The sequence below is a fragment of the Mastigoproctus giganteus genome, chromosome 4 (genome assembly GCF_048544385.1).
Source record: "Mastigoproctus giganteus isolate SK-2022 chromosome 4, ASM4854438v1, whole genome shotgun sequence".
Lineage (NCBI taxonomy): Eukaryota > Metazoa > Arthropoda > Arachnida > Uropygi > Thelyphonidae > Mastigoproctus > Mastigoproctus giganteus.
Genome location: NC_143578.1, coordinates 163,879,433 through 163,903,695, shown reverse-complemented (window position 1 = coordinate 163,903,695; position 24,263 = coordinate 163,879,433). Strand labels below are relative to the sequence as shown.

At 35.2% G+C, this 24,263-nt stretch overlaps 1 protein-coding gene across 1 annotated transcript in view; it reads left to right on the top strand.

The window, feature by feature from the left end:
- The window catches only part of LOC150087161 (uncharacterized), a 249,257-nt gene that overhangs the window by 119,972 nt on the left and 105,022 nt on the right, over nucleotides 1-24,263 (top strand). Inside the window, exons 10-12 of the mRNA XM_090372995.1 lie at nucleotides 5,665-5,892; nucleotides 14,056-14,403; nucleotides 17,861-18,079. Of these exons, the coding sequence (XP_090229121.1) occupies nucleotides 5,665-5,892; nucleotides 14,056-14,403; nucleotides 17,861-18,079 (795 nt within the window). The remainder of the gene's footprint in view (nucleotides 1-5,664; nucleotides 5,893-14,055; nucleotides 14,404-17,860; nucleotides 18,080-24,263) is intronic.

Sequence of the window (24,263 nt, the reverse complement as noted above, 5' to 3'; positions counted from 1 at the left end):
GCTAATTAGTTTTTATGTTTAAACAATGATTGATTTATCGAAAGAAATTAAAATAGCCTGTAATTTTTCAAGCAAATTATAATAATAGAGAAATTATTTACGACTTGCAAATGAGCCGACCGGGCTAGCCGGGTGGGTAAAGTGCCTGCCTGGCAACCCAAAGGTCAAGGGTTCGAATCCCGCCTCGTGATGCGCCAACAACTAAAAAAAAAAAAGACATTACAAATGTTAAAGAATATTTATTCTTCATCATCATCGACTAAATGCACACTCGTTGATCACTCATTATTGGCTCGGCACTCGTTGGTTTGTTGAATAAAAGGACAAGGAGTCCTTTTATTCAGAAATGCTGTAAGAGGCTTTTGTTTCCAAGATTTTTCTTCTCTTTTACAATTGCATGCATAAGCATTTTTTAACGGCACACACAAATTGCAACTAACACGATTCGCGTGGAGTAACAATTTTACGAAGCTTAAAAACAAAAGGAATGAAGAGAAGATTCTGAAAATTTATTTATGTTTTTTATACAATTGAAGATTTCAGTAAAGGGGAAACACATTTCACCATAAGGTGAAAAAAAAAAAAAAAAAAAAAACCACACAATTCCAGCTATCGGTATTTTCGCAAATGCCAGAAGATCGAGTTTACTACCCGTTTATAATTGCTTGGACTAACAGAAAAGCCCGATAAACCGGAAAGTACAAATTTTTTTATGGTCGTGACTTCCAGAAATGTGCTTTAGAAAAATATCACAAAGGCTTTTAAAATTAATTCTTATAACGGAACATATGATAACGATGAAAGTGTAGCGCATTTTAATGATTTGAATTGGTAATAATACAATTTACAAACCACGCTCAAGACCTTTTATTATGGCCTTAAGGTCACGCTCCGTGACCTTAAAAAATGGCATTTTAGAGAGATAAATAGCTTAGTTATACAGCGAAAATTTCAACTTCCGAGATTTTGAAACTAATTACCAAAAAATAATGTGTTATTGGATTCACATCACGATATTTTATCGATAAGATGGCGTCTCGGGAACTGGTTAATTAATATCGTAAAGCGGGGTACAACTGTATTGTATAGCTACGCAACGTGGTCTGGAATGATTTATGAATGTTTTAACATTAATTTTTTGCAATTAATGTTCATATTTTCGAATTTGTTGATACTTGGGGGAAAAAACTCGTAAACCGTTGAACTCGTAAAGTAAGAACTATCTGTAATTACTTATTTTTTGCTGCACTATTTTCGAACTTCGTTTCTTTGCTGCCAGATCTCTCACTCTTTTCAGCAAGAGTAGTTGAATTGGACAGCATTCAGTTTGTTTGTCGATTTTCACGTGTCATTTAATTTTGTTAATTGGTAAGGTAATAAAATTGTAAATTTGTGCTTTATATCTTCATTTTTATAGCCTGTAAGGGTGTATAAAATACTTCCTCCGATTTTCGCTTATTAGAATTGTCGTTTTAAATAGAATCAAAATTCAATTCGCAAACGTGGTCACCATAACTTCGCGCTTACTGTGATTATTTTATGGCACCTGCATAAAAAAAATAAATGCTGGCTTGTTCGAATTATTGACTTTATATATATATATATATATATATATATATATATATATATATATTAAAATACCATTAAAATATAAAATATAAAATACCAATAAAAATAATATATATATATATATATATTATTTTTATTTTTTAATGGTGTTACCGTTGTTATGAAACGACCAGTAGCTAGAACAGTGCGGGCACTGGTGTCCCATTGAGCGCTTTTCCATCCCTGGCTTACCCCTCCTATTTAAAATACCACAGTGATTGTTGCCCGAGGGTTATTTAGTCCCCATTTTGAAAAGAATGGTAGCCCTAGGTTCACCAAAAGGTTATTGCGCATGTATGCCACTGGCTTGAGGGCATGATCTGTGTTTTTCATCAACTACAAGGTCAGTGTCAGTCGTGCTCATTGTACTGGCTTGGTATACGCGTTTTCTGGACTTCGTAGAAAACCAGTTACGGAGTTTGGTGAAGAAAGGCGTTGTCTAGGACCGTAAAAACGACCTGAACTTTTATGAAGCGTAAATTAATAGTTTTCTTTGAACTTTGCTCGTGGAAATTGTATTAAAAATATTTGGAAATCTTACACGAAAGAATTTCCGAAGTCAGTTTAACTTCGCGTGGCTTTTAAATCGGCTCAAGAATAATTTTAACACGGCAGTAGTATCGTCAAGTAACACGGATGATATCGTTTAGCCTGACAATATCACTCGTATTATATTACGCTAATACTGATCTTTAGCAGTAGATTAAAACTCTTAATAAGTTTATTTTTTAATAATAATTCAAAATTTTGTAAATGCTGTGTTTTTTGTGTAGAAAAATACTTATTAGTTTTGATTAAACAAAAAGTTTATTTATTAATTTTGCTTAAAATATGTTAGTACCATAAAAGAGAAACATGAAACTATTAAGCATCCTGTAATTTAAGTTTGGTGGAGACATATTCCACCACAGCAAATTTATACAATATTTAAGGTATTTGGAAAATTAAATGCACTAGGCATAATCCTTATGGGTTTTGATAATTAACTATATAATATCGGTGTAAATACATCATAGTTAACCCATAGATTTGAGCTACGATTGTAGCGTCGAAGGCATCGTTTTTAATTGTATCTCATAATGTGGTTGCCTTCACAACAAGATATCTACTATCGAATTACTTCAAATAAATAACGCTTCCCTAGTAGAGAAGACTACTGTTATTTATTTTCAGCGTACCACCACCCAGACGATCGTTTCGAAGCTTTTTGGCTTTGTCATCAGTGGGCAGGTAGGTAATACAACAAGCCATCTCAGTTGCAAAGTTATATCCACATTATGAGAGATGCCAGAAGGGTGTGGTGGTAATGTATTTGGAAAATTAAATGCACTAGGCATAATCCTTATGGGTTTTGATAATTAACTATATAATATCGGTGTAAATACACCATAGTTAACCCATAGATTTGAGCTACGATTGTGGCATCTCTCATAATGTGGATATAACTTTGCAACTGAGATGGCTTGTTGTATTACCTACCCGTCCACTGATGACGAAGCCAAAAAGCTTCGAAACGATCGTCTGGGTGGTGGTACGCTGAAAATAAATAACAGTAGTCTTCTCTACTAGAGAAGCATTATTTATTTGAAGTAATTCAATAGTAGCTATCTTGTTGTGAAGGCAACCACATTATGAGATACAATTAAAAATGATGCCTTCGACGCTACAATCGTAGCTCAAATCTATGGGTTAACTATGGTGTATTTACACCGATATTATATGGACAATATTTAAGAAAGTGCTTTGAAATTAACATTTTTCAGTGAAAAAAAAATAATAAACTGTTCTTATTTCTGCCTATAACCTTTCATCACTTAAATATTCTTTTAGTAGCATAGTGCACAGGGATATCAAGAAATGGAAATTGGTGAAATAATGAGCACTTCAACAACCTGCATGGAATATACCTTTACTTTCTTAAAGAATTACAGATTATGCTTAAACATTTTCTGGTACTTTCTGTAACACTTCTTCATAAATGAAATTACCATAATTTACCAGTTATGCTATCTTTACAATCACTGAAGAAGTGGTACAATAAATTCCACGAAACATCTGAGAATAATCTGTAATTCTTCAGGCAAAGAAATTAATGGCAGTATTATAAATGTGTTTTATTATTTTTTTACACAATAATAGCACTAATGTACTAGTAAGTTATAACTTTTTGTGATTAATAATAATAATCATCATGTAATACAATATAGTATTAGTCACTAACAATTTCATTATTTGTATTATATTCATTTCACTAACAATAATAATAATAATGAGACAAAAACCAGATTAATATAATAATTTAAATATAAAACTGAAATATATCATTTTTCATTGTGATGAAAGAGTGTTCCACTACCAAACCAACTAAAATGAATGTGTGAAATCGCTCAGACTTTCAAAGTTTCCAAAGATGACCGAAGTTTCCTCAGTTTATACAAAGTGAACCTCACTATAAATTAAATCAAATAGTAGTACTTACAAGAATAAAGATAGCAATAAGATGGTACAAGAAGTGACAACTATTAATCTGCAACCAGTGAGGCACCAGCAATAAATATTTTTCTATAGGGTCAGTCAGATCATGCTATACTGTCACAGAGTTAAGTATTTTATGCAAATAATTATACAAGAATTAAAACCATATGAATTTATCATTCTTGGCTATGAGCAGTGCTGTAACATGTAAGGGATTTTTTTTTTTTTTTAATTGAAGAAGTATTGTAAACCTATATTTGTAGTGCAATACAGTTAGCTGCACCAAGGAAGAGCAACATGTGCACTTTATGTGGGTTCCACATTCTGAGGAGCTACACTGTCATGGTTTTGATAATGATGATTTATTTAGTTTCAGTATGTTTATGTTAATTGGTGATCAGTTATATGTACTATGAATTGTAGTAGTCTTTGAAACACCTGTATGTAGCATTGACCCTCTCTCTCTTCTTTAGGTACAAATTCCTTGTGAATCACACATGCCGTTTGTCGAAAAACATGATCAGCATCAACTTGATCTTGGACTTTTGTAAACAAAACATTTTGGGCCTGGGTGATGATTTTGAAGTCCGCTGGATCATACTGAAACACTCAACACTCATCTCCAATGACAATAGGAGGAAATTGAGGAAATTAGGATTGCCTTGACAAGCCTGAATGAAGTCTTTGCATGATGACACTCTTCATTGCTTCTGATCATCTGTAAGGCTGTATATGGCACAAATTCTGCACAACCTTCCTTTTTGCTAAATTTTCATGCAGAATTTTATGGATCATTTTATTCCCACCCATCTCATCATTCTGAGAGTCAAAACGACTTGTCACTTTCTCCCCAAACTTCTGCAGTTCTGTCTCATTTCAAGAGGTTGATGGACACCCACTTCTTGGGTCATCATGAACATCCTTATATCCATCTCTGAATGTTTTCTAAGCATATACTGTTCAAATACACTGGTGCAACTTACTATTTCCTCACGATAAATGGTGTTTAACATTTCATACATTCCTGTTACAGATTTTCCCAGTTTAAAACAAATATTTGATATTTATTCGTTGCCGTATCGCAAAATTGTGACACAGAACATTAATGTTACTAATGAAACTGGTAATTACTTGCAACCTGTCAGTCTTTGGACAATTTATACCACCATCTGTTGGAGGAAGTTTGAACTACGACATGCCATTTCTGCTTATTTTCAGATTTATCAAACATGACTGCAACACACCAGTCTGAGAACTTTATTGCCCCACCTCATATATTTCAAATATATATTTATTCTTTTGTATTTTTTAAATTTAAAAGATAAATATTTTCTGTTTTCTTATTTTTAATTGTTAATATTTTAAACTTTTTTGAAGGTTTTAAGTTAAGTATCTGTATTTGCCAGTAAGCTCTACCCTGCACTATGAGCTGTAAATAATTTTACTGTAAATAGTTGGAAATAATTTAAACCTAATTAGCAAGAAATGTAAGTCTTGAAATTAGCAGTTTTGCTCTTAATATTTTAATGTATATTTCTTTATTGTTTTAATTTTACCTAAGCATCAATTTTTGTATTACAGGATACAGTGGATCTCATTGTGAAGAGGACATTGATGAGTGTTACCCAAATCCTTGCCTCAATGGTGGTATCTGTAGTGATAGGATTAACAGCTTTAAATGTCTTTGTCCTATTGGGTTTTCTGGAAAGAAGTGTGAAGTTAATGATGATGATTGTCTTAACCAACCATGTCTGAATGGAGGGACTTGTACAGATGCAATAGCTGGTTTTTCCTGTCTGTGTCCACCTGGTATGCTCTTAAATATTCTTATTTATTATTATTCTTGTATACATTATAATGGATAATTGTACTCAGTGTACCAATGATTATGTATCAAGTTTGGCATCAACTGAGATAACCTTAGTTACGTCCTGACTGGATATCATCATTCTTCTCTTTCTTGGTGGTTCCCTTCTCTCTCTCTCTCTCTCTCTCTCTCTCTCTCTCTCTCTCTCTCTCTCTCTCTCTCATACTCTTACTCTCACTCTCAGGGTAACTCAAATTTTTTTTTGGCTGGTGCAGCATAAGTAGGCCCATATGGCTAATAATAATAGTACCCATTAGTATCCATTTTTTAATTAGAATTTTCTATTCTTGGTTGAAAAGTAGTAAATATACTTACAAAAGCATAAAGGACTAGTTCAGTGCAGATGAACAGAAATGTACAACAAGATATAAGAATTGTTCTGAGTAGCACTCTTCAGAACCAGGGCAAGATATTTCTGCACCTGAGGCAGTTACTTGGAAGTGTGTGCCCTCTCCCCCTCACTGGGCTATATCATATGAACTGCAAAAAAATTCTTTAATTCTTGCATATTTTTTAGCTTTGTACTTGAAACAGGTACCTCAGTTGTGATAAAACATAGGAAAGAAACTGTCACTTTCATTTCACAATGATTGCTGCCCAAAAGTTGCTGCATGAAATGGTTTTTTCTGGAAGATTTCTATTATTCCTGTGTCTTTTATTATTTTACAGTAAGTTTTGTTAAGAGTTTTAGTCAAGTTTGTGTTATTTATGTTTTACATTTTTTCAATGCAAATATGCCAACAAAATTGGATAAGGTGACCATAGTAGGACAAAGCAATTGAGATTCATGCTGACTGGGACTTTGGTCCAGACCAACAACATTCTCTGTGCTTATCAGGAAGCAGGACACACACAGTACTAAAATATACTAACGGAATAACTATTAAGTTAGGTACCATACAAACATTGTTAGAAGCTTAAATGGCAAATAAGTGGAATTAGCATAACTGATATGGTGTCAGAATAAGCAGGTGTCATAGAAACCAAGAGAATGAATATAGGGGAGCTGCAGCTCATCAGTAACTAATGAGTTGGGGCCCAGGGTTGCAGATCTAACCCAGACTTCAGGGTTTCTGTGAAGGGTCAAAAGAGATGAAATTATCATTTAAAATTTTAGGAAGAGCAGTAGATACTATTTTATGCATCATGCACTCTTAATTACAGAGATCACAGTAACATTGCCAGCCAACTCTCCATGTTTATGACAGAGAGTCCATTTTTTTATTTGATTTGATCCCTTCTTCATCTCATCATCATAATATAGTTGTTAACAGATAATTTGTTTATTTTTTTTTCAAAAACTCAGTTTCTCTCTCTTTTTCTTTTGCTAAAAGTAGTAAAATTGCATTAAAATTGTAATTTAAAAAGTTAGTGAATTTCATTACAAATTGGCTGTCAGGTATGCTAGTCTACAAAATAGAAAGACAGCTTAATAGCTTTGTTCTCTGTTATGTGCAGTCATCTGATAGTGTGTGAGAAGCAAATTAATAGTATCTTTCAATAGATGTCAAAGAAATACACCATAAAATTTCAAAGGCATAGACAAGATTTTCCATGTATTGTAAAATCTGAAACAGGTAACATGTTTATCTTGTGTGTAGATGCAATTTTTTAGTTTCAAAGTAGAAAATTCAATGTAATCAGTATTTGCAAACAAATAAGCAAAAAGGATAGTGTGCGGTGCATAGAAAGAAATGCAAAAATACATATAGCATTTCTTATATACCTTTTTTTTTTTCTGTCATTGTAGCTCCAGTTTGACTCAAGGTAATAGCGTAGCTCCAGTTTTCAATTTTGAAAATTGGGGACTCAGTTGCAAGGGCAACAAGTAATATATTCTTTAGGAAAGTAGATGGAATAGAACCAAAATATGTCTACCGGGAGCAAAAATTAACAGTGTAACAAACAAACAGTTCATCAGCTTGTAATGGGACTAGTGAGGAATAATTATTTAAAGCTGAAACAAACAAGCTTATAAAATATAAGGTCATGTTGAAAAAGTGTGAGATAGGACAAATGTTCTTGTTTGTGCAATTCTGCCCAGACATGATAGGAGAAATTTAGTGATGAAGCCTTGTGGATTAACTCTGAGCATCAGGGACTTGGCAAGGTTTATGTGGGAGAGAAGAATTTTTCTCAGTATGAGTGGCCTTAGTTAGTAGACGGAATTCATTTTGTAAGAATAGTATTCACTTAAACAGTAGAAATGCAAAACGTTTTGCTAATGCCATGGAGGATGCATTAAGAGTTCAGGGAAACTGCCAGATCGGCTCAGTGGCATCATTTTTACCCTCTCCGAGAGCATTTGTGGGCAGCCATTAATCATCTTGAACACTGAAAGAGAAAGTGTAATAGAAGCAAAATCCATCAGTAATCAAGGACCACAAGAAAAAACACTTGTAAGTAATTATAAGGGTGAATAAGGGTTGTCAAAAGCAATAAAGTAAAAAACTTAATTTTTTTTATATATAGTAATGCCAGGAGTATTGTAAATAAACAAATTATATGAATTTGAGCTTTCTATTAGGTCATCTAATGCTCATGTAGTTGGGCTTTCTGAGATGTGGTGCCACTCAGAGATATGAAACAAATTTCATTGTAGTGAATGTTGTGTGTTAAGGAGAGATGGGGAAGGATAGAGGAGTAGGGGGAGTGATTGTTTCTGATCAAAAACTGCCCAAAGGTAACAAGAGTCTTTCATGGGATCAGATCAAGATAATGCAGATGTTGAGTCAGTGTGGTGTGCAATGACTTGAAGTAAAGGGAATACAATAGTAGGGGTATGTTGTGAGCTGAATTACTCTGAGGACTATGGCAGAAATCCCTTTAGGCAATTAGAATGGGCTGGCAAGTATGACTGTCTCATAATGGGTGACTTCAACCTACCTCTAGTACTTGGACCAGAAATACACTATAGTAAAAGGTTTTTGAACAAACTTGATAATTGCTACTTATTTCAGCATGTCTGAGAGAGTGCAAAGGGAGTCTAATATCATGGATTTAGTTCTCGCAAAGGAGTCTAACTGAATGGGAGAAATGTTTAAGGGATTTGTCCTTGAAGCCACAAATTCATTCACACCAGTGGTCAAATTCCACAAACATAGGTGCCTCCGTAGCCAGGTGGGTAGGAGCAGCAGTGCGTAGCATATGCTTCTTGATTAGACTGGGGTTTGAACCCGTGACCACCAAATACGGAGGATGCGGAAAGGTCAGGGAATGACCACCGCATATCCCCGGAGCAATATGGCCTTTGTTGCTAATGCTCCAAATAACAAACAAACAAAACAACAACCATAAAAATAAGATGCCAAAATGGATGGCAGGTGAGGTAAAGAGTTCAGTTGAGCAAAAAGAAGAAGCATGGGACATTTATGGAAATTGATTCTGATTTGTATGAGAATTATAAGAGAATATGTAATAAAGCTGCTGGTGGAGTAAAATGGGTTCAAGCTGGTGATGAGAAGGCACTAGCAAAGAGAGCTAAGGACAGGATAAAGAGTTCTTTTAATATGTGAATACCAGAAAGAAGAGTAACTCCAATAGGTCCTGTAATTGGTTACAATGGAAGATCCATAGAAAGCCTAGCAGAAATGTAAAATAAGTGATATAGCAATCTTAAAGAAATGTCTGTTTGAAAAGGTACTGAGATTAAAGGAGGAAGATGAATATATATTTTCAGGTGTTATTAAAAAACGCTGCATGCAAGTGTATCAAACCATTGGAAATGTTAAGGAGAGTATTATTGGACCTCCCGAGAGGTTGTTTTGGACTGTAGAACTGCTGATGTCTCCCAATCCACAAAGATGGTGTTAAAGAGGTGGTAAATTTATAAGATAGGTCAGAATGACATCCTCTTAATGAACCCATGCTAGGATTGATTCAGGATCCTTCAACAAGAATGGTATTTTGAATAGATCCTAGCATGAGTTTGTTAAGGGGAAGTTATGCTTGACCAATCTTGTAAACTACTGTGATGTAGTCATTAAACCAAATTGTAACTTGCATTAAACTACCTTTGTGTTTGAATGTTATAATTTTGACATTATATATCTAGATGTTAGTAAAGCTTTTGATACAATCCCTCATGGAATGCTATGTTAAACTGGAAGGGGTTTTAGTTACTGGTAGGATCTTATGCTGGATTGCAGGATGTCTAAAAGATAGGGGACAGAGGGTTGTCATAAATGGTCAATCTTCAGGGTGGATCAGTGGAAGTGCTTCTGTTGTGTCTCTGTGAGTATCATTGTCGGGCGTGAAACGTTTACCTTTTAGAGCTTTCTTCAGACGTGGAAACAGGAAGAAATCATATGGGGCTAAGTCTGGTGAATAAGTGGTTGCAGAAGAACTCTGGCACCCATGGCGATGAACACTGCTTGCAATTTATTAGCCTTATGGGGCATGGCATTTTTACGGAGAAACTACTTCATACTGGAAAGTTAACGACATTTATCACAAATGGTGTGGCAAAGTTTGACTCTGAGAACCTCAGAGTATGCTTTCTTATTCATAGTTGTTTCATGTGGCACAAAATGTGTAATAAGAATGACTTTTATGTCAAAAAACAGAAGAACCACATGTTTGTCAGCCAAAGGAGAAGCTCAGTTTCTTAGGTCTTGGTGAATCAGAATGCTTCCACTCACTCGACTGTTGTTTTGTTTCTGGATCATGGTGAAAAATCCAAGTTTTATCACAAGTAACTATTTGATTTAAGAAGTTTTGAAGTTCAAAACAATCAATCATTTCTTTGCACAAGTTTACTCTTTGCTGTTTTTGTTCTCAAGTCAAATTGTGTGGAATTCAGCCGGCAGAGATTTGCAACATTTTGACATGTGGATATTCTAACAAGTGCAAAGTGTGTTAGTTGTCTGATGGCACCAGGGGTTCCCATCTCTGTACTGTGTACTCTGTTTGTGTAGCACAGAATTCTGTGTAGGCTAGAGATTTAAAAAGTGTGTGGGGGAGTGGAAGGATGTGTAGTGTTGTGTACCATTGCAGGATATTCTAACAGCTAATTCACGAATTTTGCTTGTCTTCATCCAAGATTTCCTGGGCTTTTGCAATTTGCTTAGGAGTTGTTGAGGAGGAAGGCTGACCAGGTCTTGGGTCATCTGCAGACTCATAGCCTTCGCTGAATTGCTTGTGCCATTTAAATGTGGCCATCCCATTAAGACACTCATTACCACATGCTTCATTCATCTTTTTAACTGTTTCCAATGCATTTAAGCCCCATCTGACACAATAACAAATTGCTTATCGTTTTTCAATTTGTATGTCCAACACAATACTTCAAAACAGCTGTCAGTGACACGCAGCTAAAAAAACTCTACATGTAACACTAGCTCGACAAGTACTAGCATGTGCACACAGAGTGCTCATTAGTGATCAGGGAGAGCACCTCTAGTGGCAATTATGGAAAATTTGCTGTAAACATAAAATCTTGCACTAGTCCGCAAATTAAATAATAACCACTTATAGAAAAGCCCTTCCTATCAAGAGCAATATTTAAGCTTTTGTTTCTTGGAGTTAACTGAGAGTACTTCATATTACTGCTGAATAGGAAGTGAATGCAGATAGCAGCAGGCGAATGCTTTTATTAACAAGATAATGCAGTACCACTCTAATATCACACTTGTTTGCAGGATGACATGATTTTACTTATAGAGGGAGTTATTAAGGAAATAGTAAAGTTTAATAGGATGATGTAATTTATGTTGCTGCCACTGTGTATATAAAGCATTTGTGTTACTTTAATGCTTTGCATCAGTGATTTCCATTCACTAGTGGGTATGTATACGACTGCAAAGCATTAGACAGGTAAAATTAAAGAACTTTTAATTGATTATTGTTCAAGGTTTAGGCCAAAATGGATGTCAGATGAACTAATGAGGCATATGGCAGAGAAGAAAAATGCATGGGATACTTACAAATTAACACGACACAGAAGCCTATGATAGATACAAGTTGATATGCAACCAAGTTACAAAGGAGGTTAGGCAGGCGAAGGCAGATTACGAGAAATCCTTGGCAAGGGATGCGAAGAAAAACAGCAAAGAGTTCTTTACTTATGTAAACTCTAGAAGGAAGGGGATGAATCAGATTGGTCCACTTGATATTGATGGGTCAACTGTTGATGATCCTGCTCAGGTAGCTAACAAACTAAATGAATATTTTGCATCAACATTCACACATGAGGAGTTATTCAGCGAGGGGAATGCCAGAGGTGTATTCAACTCTAGCAGTAAGCTACAGAATCTTGAAATAACTGGGAGTAAAGTGGAGGAGAAACTGTTGAAGATAAACACAAGAAAGGCACCCGGGGTGGATGGGATCTATCCAGTTATATTAAAGGAGGCAGCAAAGGAAGTAAGCAAACCCTTAGCCATAATTATGAGAGCTTCCTTGGACTCAGGGGAGGTACCCATAGACTGGAAATGTGCAAATGTGACCCCAATTCACAAAGGAGGATCAAAGGCTGACACAAGTAATTATAGACCTGTTAGTTTAACTTCTGTTCCAGGAAAATTAATGGAGGCACTGGTTAAAGAAGCACTGCAGGATCATTTAGACAAGACTTCAGTTATAGCTCGGACCCAGCATGGTTTTGTTAAGGGGAAGTCTTGCCTGACCAATTTGATTGGATACTATGATGCAGTCACAAAAGAACTGGATGCAGGGAATAGCTTTGATATTATATACTTGGATCTTAGAAAGGCTTTTGATACTGTTGCACATGGAAGACTGCTACACAAATTGGAGCAGTGTGACATTGGAGGCAAATTGCTGCTATGGATAAAGGGGTGGTTGAGGGGGAGAAGACAGAGAGTGGTAATCAATGGACACTGCTCATCGTGGACTAATGTTATTAGTGGAGTCCCTCAGGGCTCAGTGTTGGGTCCATTATTGTTTTCTGTATTTATAAATGATATTGATGATGGTATATCAAGCTTAATGTCCAAGTTTGCAGACGATACAAAGGTTGGCAGGGTTGTCAAGGACACTACTGACACTATGCTGCTGCAACAGGATCTGGAAAGGTTGAGCAGATGGGCTGAGAGGTGGCAAATGAAGTTTAACATTGACAAATGTAAAGTACTACACATGGGAAACAGCAACCCCAGAGCAATGTATCAACTCTGTGGTACTACACTGACAGTGGTAGAGAATGAAAGGGACTTGGGGGTGGTTGTGCAGGCAGATATGAAGTTCTCTGAGTAGTGCAGACGGGCTGCAAGAGTAGCTCATGGAGTATTGTCAATGATATACAGGAATTTTTCCAGCAGGGATAAGGAGGTGATTATTCCCTTGTATAAGGCAATGGTCAGGCCACACTTAGAGTACTGTATACAGGTCTGGAGGTCTCATTTCAAGAAGGATGTAGAGCTGCTGGAACGAGTACAGAGAAGGGCAACAAGATTAGTGAATGGAACAAAGGGGTTCTCTTACGAAGAAAGGCTTAAGTTTTGCAAATTACAGTGTCTGAAGACTAGGCACCAGCGAGGTGATCTGATAGAGGTGTATAAAGTCTTGAATGGTTTGAGCATTCTCAATGCTGATGGGATTCTTCCTCTAGCTCAGAAAAATCACCTGAGAGGGCATAAATTCAAATTGAGGAAAGACAGATGTAGGATAGACGTGCGGAAATTTGCCTTAAGCCAGCGGGTGGTTGGTTGGTGGAACAGACTTCCATCCCTTGTAGTAGTGGAGGTTGATAGCCTAAATAAGTTTAAGGCTCAGCTGGACAGGTATTTTGAACAAACAGAGGGGTGAAGTGGAAGTGGTTTTTTTTTTTTTTTTTTTTTTTGGCTGATGCTGCATAAGCTTGCTTTCTTGCATCAAATGCCTCTACTAATGCTAATGCTAATTACAAAAAAATTTTGTGGCACAAGAAAAAATTATAACTTTCTGATCGTAGTAGCCGATTAAAAAATAAATAGAAAGGTTGGGACCCCTGATTGACCATTTTTTTTTTTTATTTCTTAGTGTCATTGTTGATTCAATATTTTACAAACATTTCTGGTTGTGAATGTTGATATAAGATCAGTGTGATGCTTGGTAATTATGAAGCTAAAAAAAAGCCATTGGCTAATTATTATTTATTGTTTTAGGCTTTACTGGTGCTAGCTGTGAAACCAATGTGAATGATTGCCAGTCATCTCCATGCCATCATGGAGAATGTGTAGATGGAACAAACTCTTTTACTTGTAATTGCCATCCTGGATATGCAGGTCTTCTGTGCCAAACACAGATAAATGAATGCGTTAGTAACCCCTGTCAACATGGTGGTCTTTGTGAGGATTTGATCAATGGCTATCAGTGTCGATGCAGAGCAGGAACATCTGGCCTTAACTGTGAATATAATGTGAATGAATGCTTCAGTAATCCTTGCCGAAATGGAGCTGCCTGTGTAGACGGTATTAATTCATATTTGTGCCAGTGTTTACCAGGATTTACAGGTATATATTTACATTTTAATTTAACATATTTTTGATAATTCATGAATGTTTAAAATTATAACTGAGTTTAATAATAAATTTTGTTATACTGAAGTTTAAACAGAAGTATATATGTAATTTTAATTAAATTAAATTCAGTGTTGTCAATATATTGTCATTGGTACAACCAGCCAATATGTAGTATCAAGTGACTAAGGCTTGGTTACCTCTATGATCTGATAAATTCAGTTGCTTATATTTTCCTTAATTCAAACAAAGAAAAAAGAACTCAAAAATCAAACTACACATATGGACAAAGTTAGAGAATAAAAGTATCCTTTTATTCTCTAACTTCAAACTCACAGAACCAACTTTTCTGCTTCTTCTTCTTCTTCATACATATTTCCATAAAATTACAATCTACAGAAATTCTAGTCTAATGTTAGCAAGTATTTTCTTTCATCTTCCTAGCCTTCAACCTATGCATTGTAATAAGTACTATAGATTCTAATACCTCATGTGCTTGAGGTTTTCATAAAAAAAAAAAAAAAAAAAAAAAAAAAAAAAGCAGGTTATAGATCCTGGAAAGTAAGTTTTTCCAGGCTCTGTAACCTACTCTGTACTGTAACTTTAACACCTCCCCCCCTCCATCTTTTGGGGTGGGCCATCTGATCAAAGTGTATAAAGCACTGAGAGGGAAAGAAACTTGAACAGTGGTGGAATTTTCACATTGACATGGAATACAAAAACTAGGGAACATAATTATAAACCATTGGAAATAATTAATAGGCTGGATGTCAGATAGTTTACATTTGTTTAGCATATTGTCAACCACTGGAATTAACTGTCTTCATGCATAGTGATTGTGACTGCCAGTCTGGTGAAATTTAAAGGGCCATTAAATTTGTACCTTTTGGTAGTGGATGTGTATAACAAAAAAATAAAAATTTATTTATTTTATTTATTTTTTGGGCGTTTCAGCTAAAGTCTAGCTTCCTTACATCTCTTGGCCTGTACTAATGCCATAGGCAAAATTATGGGGTCTGCTGAATGCACCTGAGCACATTCTAATGAATCAGACATGAAAGCAGATTATTTCAATAAATAAATAAGATATTGTTTATTGTTCTTTTTGTCTTATGCACCCTGTATAATAATTTATTTTGTTAGGGTACAAACATGAAGAAAACTGATTGTCCACTTGTTGAATCAGTGCCAGTAGCTATAGAGGCTTGTCAGTGCTGGAAGCAAACAAAATCTTATATATTTCATTTAATTTTTATAATTTTTGTGATTATTTTTATTAATGTGCAAGTGCAATAGTTTCCTGTGACATTGCAATAGTTTCCTGTGACATCAACCCCTGGCTTTTTGGCCGTGAAGGGCATTAAAGACACACACACACACACACACACTCACTCACTCACTCTCTCTCTCTCTCTCTCTCTCACTCTCTCTCTCTCTCTCTCTCTCTCTCTCTCTCTCTCTCTCTCTCTCTCTCTCTCTCTCGTAGCCAGGTGGGAAGGAGCAGCAGTGCGTAGCACACGCTTCTTGATTAGACCGGGGTTCGAGCCCGTCACCACCAATACGGAGAAAGGTCAAAGAATGATCACCACATATCCCAGAGCAATATGGCCTTAGTTGCTAATGCTCCTAAAATCCAAAAAAAAAAAAAAAAACTCTCTCTCTATTTTTTATCGTTTTATTTTTCACTTTTTGTGTGGCTGCTTGAAAATAATAGCTACACACTTTTTTATTCCTGAAGCTTGCACACTGTGAAGTCTCTCTTGTTAATATTAATACTAATTACATTCATAATTCTTCCTTATGAAACCAAATGAAATGATAGCCTTATGAAAGCAAAAGCCTTTCCCTTTATCCTTAATAGTAGTGATGTCTTTAATTAAATTCCACATTAGTACATTTTGATTGCTGCCACTCAGTGGATCTTTTACCTGCAGATTATTAGTGCATAGAGAATCACTGCTGATAACCAGATCAAGAGTATTGCTTCATTTTGTTTGCCTCTCTAGCATGCTGCTGTAGAAAACAGTCATCCAATAAATAAATAGAAGTCTTGCTAGTGACCAGCCCACAAATTCCAGTCAACATTAGGAATGTCAGGATCCCCATTATAAGGCAAGCATTCTGATTTACTGGCCCACTCTTATTTCTCTGTATAGCTGTTTGGTATACTCATCGCAATCATTACGACTGTAACATGCTCCTACTCTCAATTTTGTTTTACCAGTGCTTGTACCACACCAGACTGACTCAACATTGCACTGGTCACCCAGTTGACTGGTTATATTTGGGACTACACTTCTGTGTAGCCCCAAATATTAAAATCAGATTTTTCATATTAAATTTTATTACAATATCACACTTATGTAAAAATTTACACAATGGTATAAAAGCAAATTGGCTATAACATAATTTTTTGGACATCAGTGTATTTGTATTTTGAATCAGTGTGCTTGTTTTTTTTTTTTTTTTTTTTTTTTTTATCAGTGATGTTTCAGTATTCATGTCTATGTAACATTGATGAATGATGTGAATATTTTGTGATCTTTATCTATTATTAAATATTATTACAGGTAGTTCCCGAATTTGAGTTAATTTGTTCCTAGCATGTGCTCGTAAAGCGGGAATTTATTTCCCATAGACATAATGCTAAAAACAGGGGTTATGTTTTTAACAATGAAATTTGACCATAGTAATGATAAATAAATGTCAACAAAACAATAATTTATGCTTAAACAATGATTTATTTATCCAAAGGAATGAAAACAAAGCTTTTAAAATCAAGCAAATTATAATAATAAAGAAATTATTTATGTCATACAAATGTTAAAGAATGTTTATTCTTCATCATAATCAACTAGATGCACTTGTTGATGGCTCATCACTCATTATTGGCTCTTTGTTGGAAGCACAAGGAGTTGCCTTCTTCAGAAATGCTTCAAGAGTGGTTTTTTTAAGACAGTCTTCTCTTTTCTGTATAAATTTCATGATAGCATGCATAAGCATTTTTTAAATCTGTACCAACTTATCTAGTGCGCTCGAAATTTGAATCTTTTCTGTGTTGAAAAGTTTTGTCAAGCCACCTGAGAGTGAAGGAACTAATAGTAATAGGAGATTCAGCTGTTAAATCTTCTTCTTCCTCAGCTTCTTTCACATTTGTCATTTCAAGGAGGTCGTCATTTGTGAGCTCTCCATTGTATTGCAATTAATGTTCATATTTTTGATTTTGTTGATACTTGGAAAGAAAAAAAAAAAAAAAAATCATAAACCCAGGAACTCGTAAAGTGGGAACTGCTTGTATATGAAAAAAATTGAACAAAACTGTATTAAACTTTCAGAGCCATAAAAAAAAATTAGAAATATTTTATGTTATGATTTTATTTCACAGACATTTTTTGCATAATAAAAAATGAGTATTTATGGCTGGTGTATTAATTTTTGATTATTATTTAAGGTATTCATTGTGAAACAAATATTGATGAATGTGCCAGCAGCCCATGTTCAAATGCTGGTATTTGTACTGATCTAGTAAATGGTTTCAAATGTGATTGTCCACGTGGTTATTATGATGCACGATGTCTTTCTGATGTTAATGAATGTGCCAGTAATCCCTGCTTACATGGTGGAACATGTGAAGATGAAGTAAATCGTTTCATCTGCCACTGCCCCACAGGTTAGTAATTGTAATGATTAATTTTTTAAAGAATTTAAATATCAACTTTTTGTTTAAATTTCTTTTACTGAGAAATTAATAATAATCTTTGGTTGTCATTATTTTTATTTTCTAAATTGTAATCTGTAGCTTTTTTTTATCATATTTTAAGAAACTTATAGATTTTTATTATATGATTAAAATTGCATTTAAATGTGTAACATGTCTTTTGTTGTAGTAGTAGTGGCATGTGATGCAAGAAAGCAAGTGTATGAGCTTATGCAGCATCAGCCAAAAAAAATTACAAAACAGTTCCCTCTAAATGTTTGTCCAGTTCCTCCTTAAATTTATTTAACCTATCAATTATAGGTGGTAGATGACTTTCATCAACCGGTGAAATACCACCACTTTGCTTATTGGAGGCTTGAAGTGGTGAAACCCATGTTTAGTCTCTAGAGCAAAGTTTCCGGCATCCCCCCCCCCCCATACTTCTCCTTCAACCCATGCACGGTACTAAGTACTATAGGTTTTTATACCTTTCGTGTTTGGGGTTTTCCTTAAACTTACACAACGACAGATGAAAGTTTGTTCCAGCAGTTAAACACCTGCTGGCTAAAGGCAAATTTCCGCACACCTATTCTACAACTGTCTTTGCTCAATTTGAATCTATCCTCCCTCAAGTTCTTAATCTGAGCAAGAGGAAGAATCCCACCTTGCTCAACCCATTCAATGTCTTATACACCTCATTCAGATCATTTCGCATGTGCCTACTCTCCAGATGCTGCAATTTGCTGAACTTAAGCCTCTCTTGGTAAGAGGATCCCTTCATTCCCCTCATCAATCTTGTTACCCTTCTTTGTACACACTGAAGCAAATCTATATCCTTCCTAAAATTAGGCCTCCAGACCTGTACGCAGTACACAAGGCGTGGCCTGACCATTGCCTTATACAGAGGGACAATCACCTCCTTTTCCCTGCTAGCAAAATTCCTGTATATCATTGACAAAACCTCATGACCTGCTCTGGCAGCCTGTCTGCATTGCTCAGAAAACTTCTATCTGACTGCACAATTACTCCCAGGTCTTTTTCATTTTCTACCACCTTAAATGTAGTACCACACAGTTGGTATGTTTCTCTGGGGTTACTTCTAATCCATATGCAGTACTTTGCATTTGTCAATGTTAAATTTCAATTGCCACTTCTCAGGCAATCTGCCCAAATTTTCTAGATCCTGTTGGAGTATCACACTGCCATTACTGTCATTAACAACCCTGCCAACCTTTGTATCATCTGCAAACTTCGACACTAAGCCTGATATACCTTCATTAATATCAGTGATAAATATACAAAACAACAGTGGACCCAACACCGAACCCTGTGGGACTCCACTAATAACATTAGTCCACGAAGAGCAGCACCCATTGATTACCACCCACTGTCTTCTCCCACTCAACCATCCTTTTATCCATTGTAGCAACCTTTAATACCATTCTGCTCCAATTTGTACAGTAGTCTTCCATGCGCAACAGTGTCAGAAGCTTTCCCAAAATCGAAGTATATGATATCAAAATTATTTTTTGCATCCAGTTCCTTTGTGACACATCATTAGTACCCAATCAAATTTGTCAGACAAGACTTACCCTTAACAAATTCATGCTGTGTCTGAATTATTGCTGCAGTCGTGTCTAGATGATCGTGCGATGCATCTTTAACCGGTGACTCCATTATTTTACCTGGAACAGAAGTTAAACTAACTGGTTGGTAATTACTCGTGACCTTTCGATCCCCCCTTTGTGAATTGAGGATACATTTGCACATCTCCAGTCAGTTGGGACCTCCCCTGAGTCCAAGGATGTTCTCATAATTATGACTAAGGGTTTGCTTACTTCCTTTGCCACCTCCTTTAATATAATTGGATAGATCCCATCCACCCCAGGTGCCTTATGTTTAACTTCAACAATTTCTCCTCCACTTTGCTCTCAGTTATTACAAAATCATTAAGCACCCTGCTGCAATTTGATAACATGACATTTTCAAACCTTAATAATTCCTCATGTGTGAATGCAGAATACTCATTCAGTTTGTTTGCTATCTGAGCAGGATCATTAAAGTCGAACCATCGATATCAAGTGGACCAATCGGATTCATCCCTTTCCTTTTAGAGTTTATATAAGTAAAGAAATCCTTGCCGTTTTTCTTAGCATCCTTTTCCAAGGATTTCTTGTAATCTGCCTTTGCCTGCCTAACCTCCTTTGTGACTTGATTACAGACTAGCTTATATGTGCCATAGGCTTCTGTATCGCCTGATAATTTATATGCATCCCATGCATTTTTCTTCTCTGCCACAAGTCTCATTAGTTCATTTGACAACCATTTAGGCCTAAACCTTGAGCAATATTTCTTAATAGGTATGAAACTTTTAGTAGCTTCCATGATTAATTCCTTGAATGCTTCCCACTTAGAATTTGCTGTTGGTAACATCAACAGTTGATCCCACTGTACAGAATTTAAAAACCAAGTGACTGTTGGAAATTGTAAGATCCTCCAAGGCCCATTGCCCAAGTTTTTGGATTTTAGTAGTTTCATTATAACTGTTTTTTACATCTTGCGTTTTGAGGATTTCTAGATTTTTGTAGATCTGCATTTTGAAAACCCATTTATAATTTTTGGCTTTCAAAATGAAGCCAAATACATTTTTAAATACATTTTATCTATATTGTAATTTCTCCAATTTTATAGGTAGATATTTGTGAAACTGAACTGATCAACTTCAGTTTTTTGTTTTCGCATTTAGAATTAATATTTTCAGAACTTAATTTCACCATAGTAAATTTAATAAAGAAATACCTGCTCATTGAATTTATAATTGGTTTTGTTGATAAGTTATTTTCTGCAGTAGTTAAAGTAGGTGATTCATTACTTATTTCATTTTCAAGGTGATGCACGAGAAGTTTGAAAAACTCAATAACTTATCTCGTGATGTACTCCTTGTTGTTTAGTAAAAGTGTAAGAGAACTAAAAATACTGAAATAGTACTAAAACAGGTGCAGTATAGCCAAGTATAGCCATAGAATTAATAATTAACTGGGCAATCAGCTTATTGGCTGTTGTCTGCATTATTTAAATCTGAAAATTATTAACAACTAATGAATCGAGTGCCTATCAAAGTGCAACACGCACACATGCTTCTCAAAAATACACCACATATTGCCACCTGTGTTATGACAATTATAGCAGATAAAAATATAAGAAAATATACAATAAACAAACACAGCACAACACACAAATTCCAAGGAACTGATGCTTTGTATGTAGGACCATCTTTCTGTATAGGCCCATATGCACATTTGGGGGGGGGGAGTTACTGATGGTAAGGAGTCCCAGAAGTAAACTTTATTTGTTTGACCTGCATCCCTAATTTATTAAAGAGGCCCACTTCTTAATAAAGGTGTCTCATATGTGCATATCTAATAATAGCAGTGACTATGATGTTACTACCATTGCATGCTGGAATGGGCTATCCCAAATATCACCCACCTCACATTGAGGTCTGTCCTAATTGAAAATCAATATGGTATTCAAAAAATTAAATTACAGCTTTTTTTACTATCCACATGTCTTTACTTGTGAGCTATTGTGTTTGCCATTGAATTTGTTTCAAAATGGGTGCTATGCTAAGCTACTCTCACTCTGAGAAATATAGTTCAAAGATGCCAGTATGGAGTGTAGTCACTCTGTATATTGCAGTCAATACATTCTGGGACCATGAACTTGCAACTGAAATGGAGGTGCTCATAGCAATTCATATAGTATAGCACAGAAGTATTATTTAACAGATATTTATTTAAAGTATACCCAGTATAAAATAAAATAAAATAAAATATTTCCAGAAGCTTTCGGAACTCGTGTCCCTTTCTCAACTGACAGAATTTTTGAATACATTACAAGCAAAGTGTGGCACGTTACTCATTCGTCATTGTTGTAGCACGGACGTGTGCTGCCTTGCGCCAGTGATCATCCATCAATAAATGACGAATGAGTAACGTGCCACACTTTGCTTGTAATGTATTCAAAAATTCTGTCAGTTGAGAAAGGGACACGAGTTCCGAAAGCTTCTGGAAATATTTTATTTTATTTTATTTTATACTGGGTATACTTTAAATAAATATCTGTTAAACTATGGACCCCAGTACTCCAGGCCCATTTGTCACTAGAAGTATTATTGTATAAAATATTATTAGGTTATCTGTAACGACTTTGGGTGGGGTGAGTTTAGTTTTATCCAAATTGGATGGGACTCGATCAACTAAGCTAATCATTAAATCCATACTATTTGAGCACATCTTACAGAAATATTTTGGTTCTTTCCATCAAGTATTTTGAGTGATGTAAAGCATCAAATCCTGGAAGTCATAACCACAATGAACATTAAAAGACCATCAGCAAGATGGCAGAACAAGATTTGAGCAGTATCTTACTCCTTAAATTAATGTTTTAACCTCCAAAGATTAACTATGTGGCCTCCAAGAATTTTATAAATCATGGTGGCTTGCTACTCTTTCGGAAGTAATTTCATGTTTCCAGCTATAAATAAGCAACTTTTTGATCATTTTATCACAGCTGTAAGGTGCAATGTTTCCATGAGGTTGTAGTCACACTGCATTCATACTTATAAAAGGTGGTTGGAGATTAACTAGTTGTAAAGCAGGAACTAGAAAGGTTACTTCTGCAATTTATTTATATTTAAATAATACAGTAATAGTTATTCTATGTAAACAACACCAAAACTGTTGTGCCAAACAGCAGTGTTATAGTAATATTTTTTTCTAAGTAAAGACATTCTTGTGTACTTACTTGTATATATTTCATTGACTGATATGGCTTCTCAAATGCAATACACTTCTATATCTTGCAACAAGGATATTATTATTTCAAAATCTTATTATTAAAGAAGTTTTAAATTTTGTGATTAGTACATATATCTTACATAAATCTTATGGTTATCTTAGTTGTCATATATTTTTAGGAGTGAAGATTATATTTTTTGAAACATACCCTCTTGTTATTCCATTTTATTATAGGAAAATCACTCCCAGTTTAAGAATTTTTGTTTTTTGAACTAATGAGACCAAGCCAAATTTCTCTGAGCAAACTGTTCCTAACAGAAAGCATGTTTATCTTACAGGAAATACATTTGGTAATTTTCACTTTTGTTACACATGCTTGATAGTACATTTCATCAAAAATACTTTAAACAGGGTGCTGTGTTTAACCTGCACATATGTTATTGTTAAACATGTTAAATGTAGCATAAAAGCTGAAGATATTTCATATAAAAAGTTCATAAGATTGAAATAGGAGTGTGCAGTTTAAATTTATAAATTTTTTGGTAACAGGAGTGAAAACATTTTCCCACTGTCATTAATTAATTTTTGTTAGGATGAGGGCATTACAGTGTACATTAGTTTTTGGTGATAGGTTTCATGCATGCATGTGCTTGTGCACACACACACACACACACACACACACGCACACGTCATGAGGAGTATGCACATATATATATAAGGTGTGGCAGTAAAGTTCCCAGACAGGTGTTGTTGAAGTTATGTTCGGTGAGTTTGAAAATAAGTGGTATGCCATAGTTCAAAATCCTCCAACAGATGGTGATACGGAGATTGTTCAGTAGGCTGATAGGTTGCAAGTAACACAAGTTTTGGTAGTAGCATTAACTTTTTGTGTCACAATTTTGCAATGGAGCAAGAAACGAATATCAAATTTTGCTTTAAACTAGGAAATTCGGCAACCGAAACATATGAAATGTTAAAAACTGTTTATGGATTATGAAACATTAAGCCATATCAGTTTGTATGAATGGTATAAGCAGTTCAAAGATGGATGTGAGGATGTTCGTGATGACCCAAGAAGAGTGGGTGCTCCCATCAACCTCTTGAAATCAGTTGCAAAAAAAAGAGTTGCTTGAAATGAGGACAGAGTTCCAAAAGTTCAGGAAATTTTGGCAAGAGATAATAGTTTGATTCTCAGAATGATGGTTAATGAGTTGGATATGAATTAGGAGGCTATTCATAAAATTCTGCTTGAAGATTTGGGAAAAGGAAGGTCTGTGCAAAATTTGTATCACAAATTTTGCACAGACCTTCACAGTATCACAGTTGAGCAGCAGCAGCAGCAACGAGGACTGTCATTG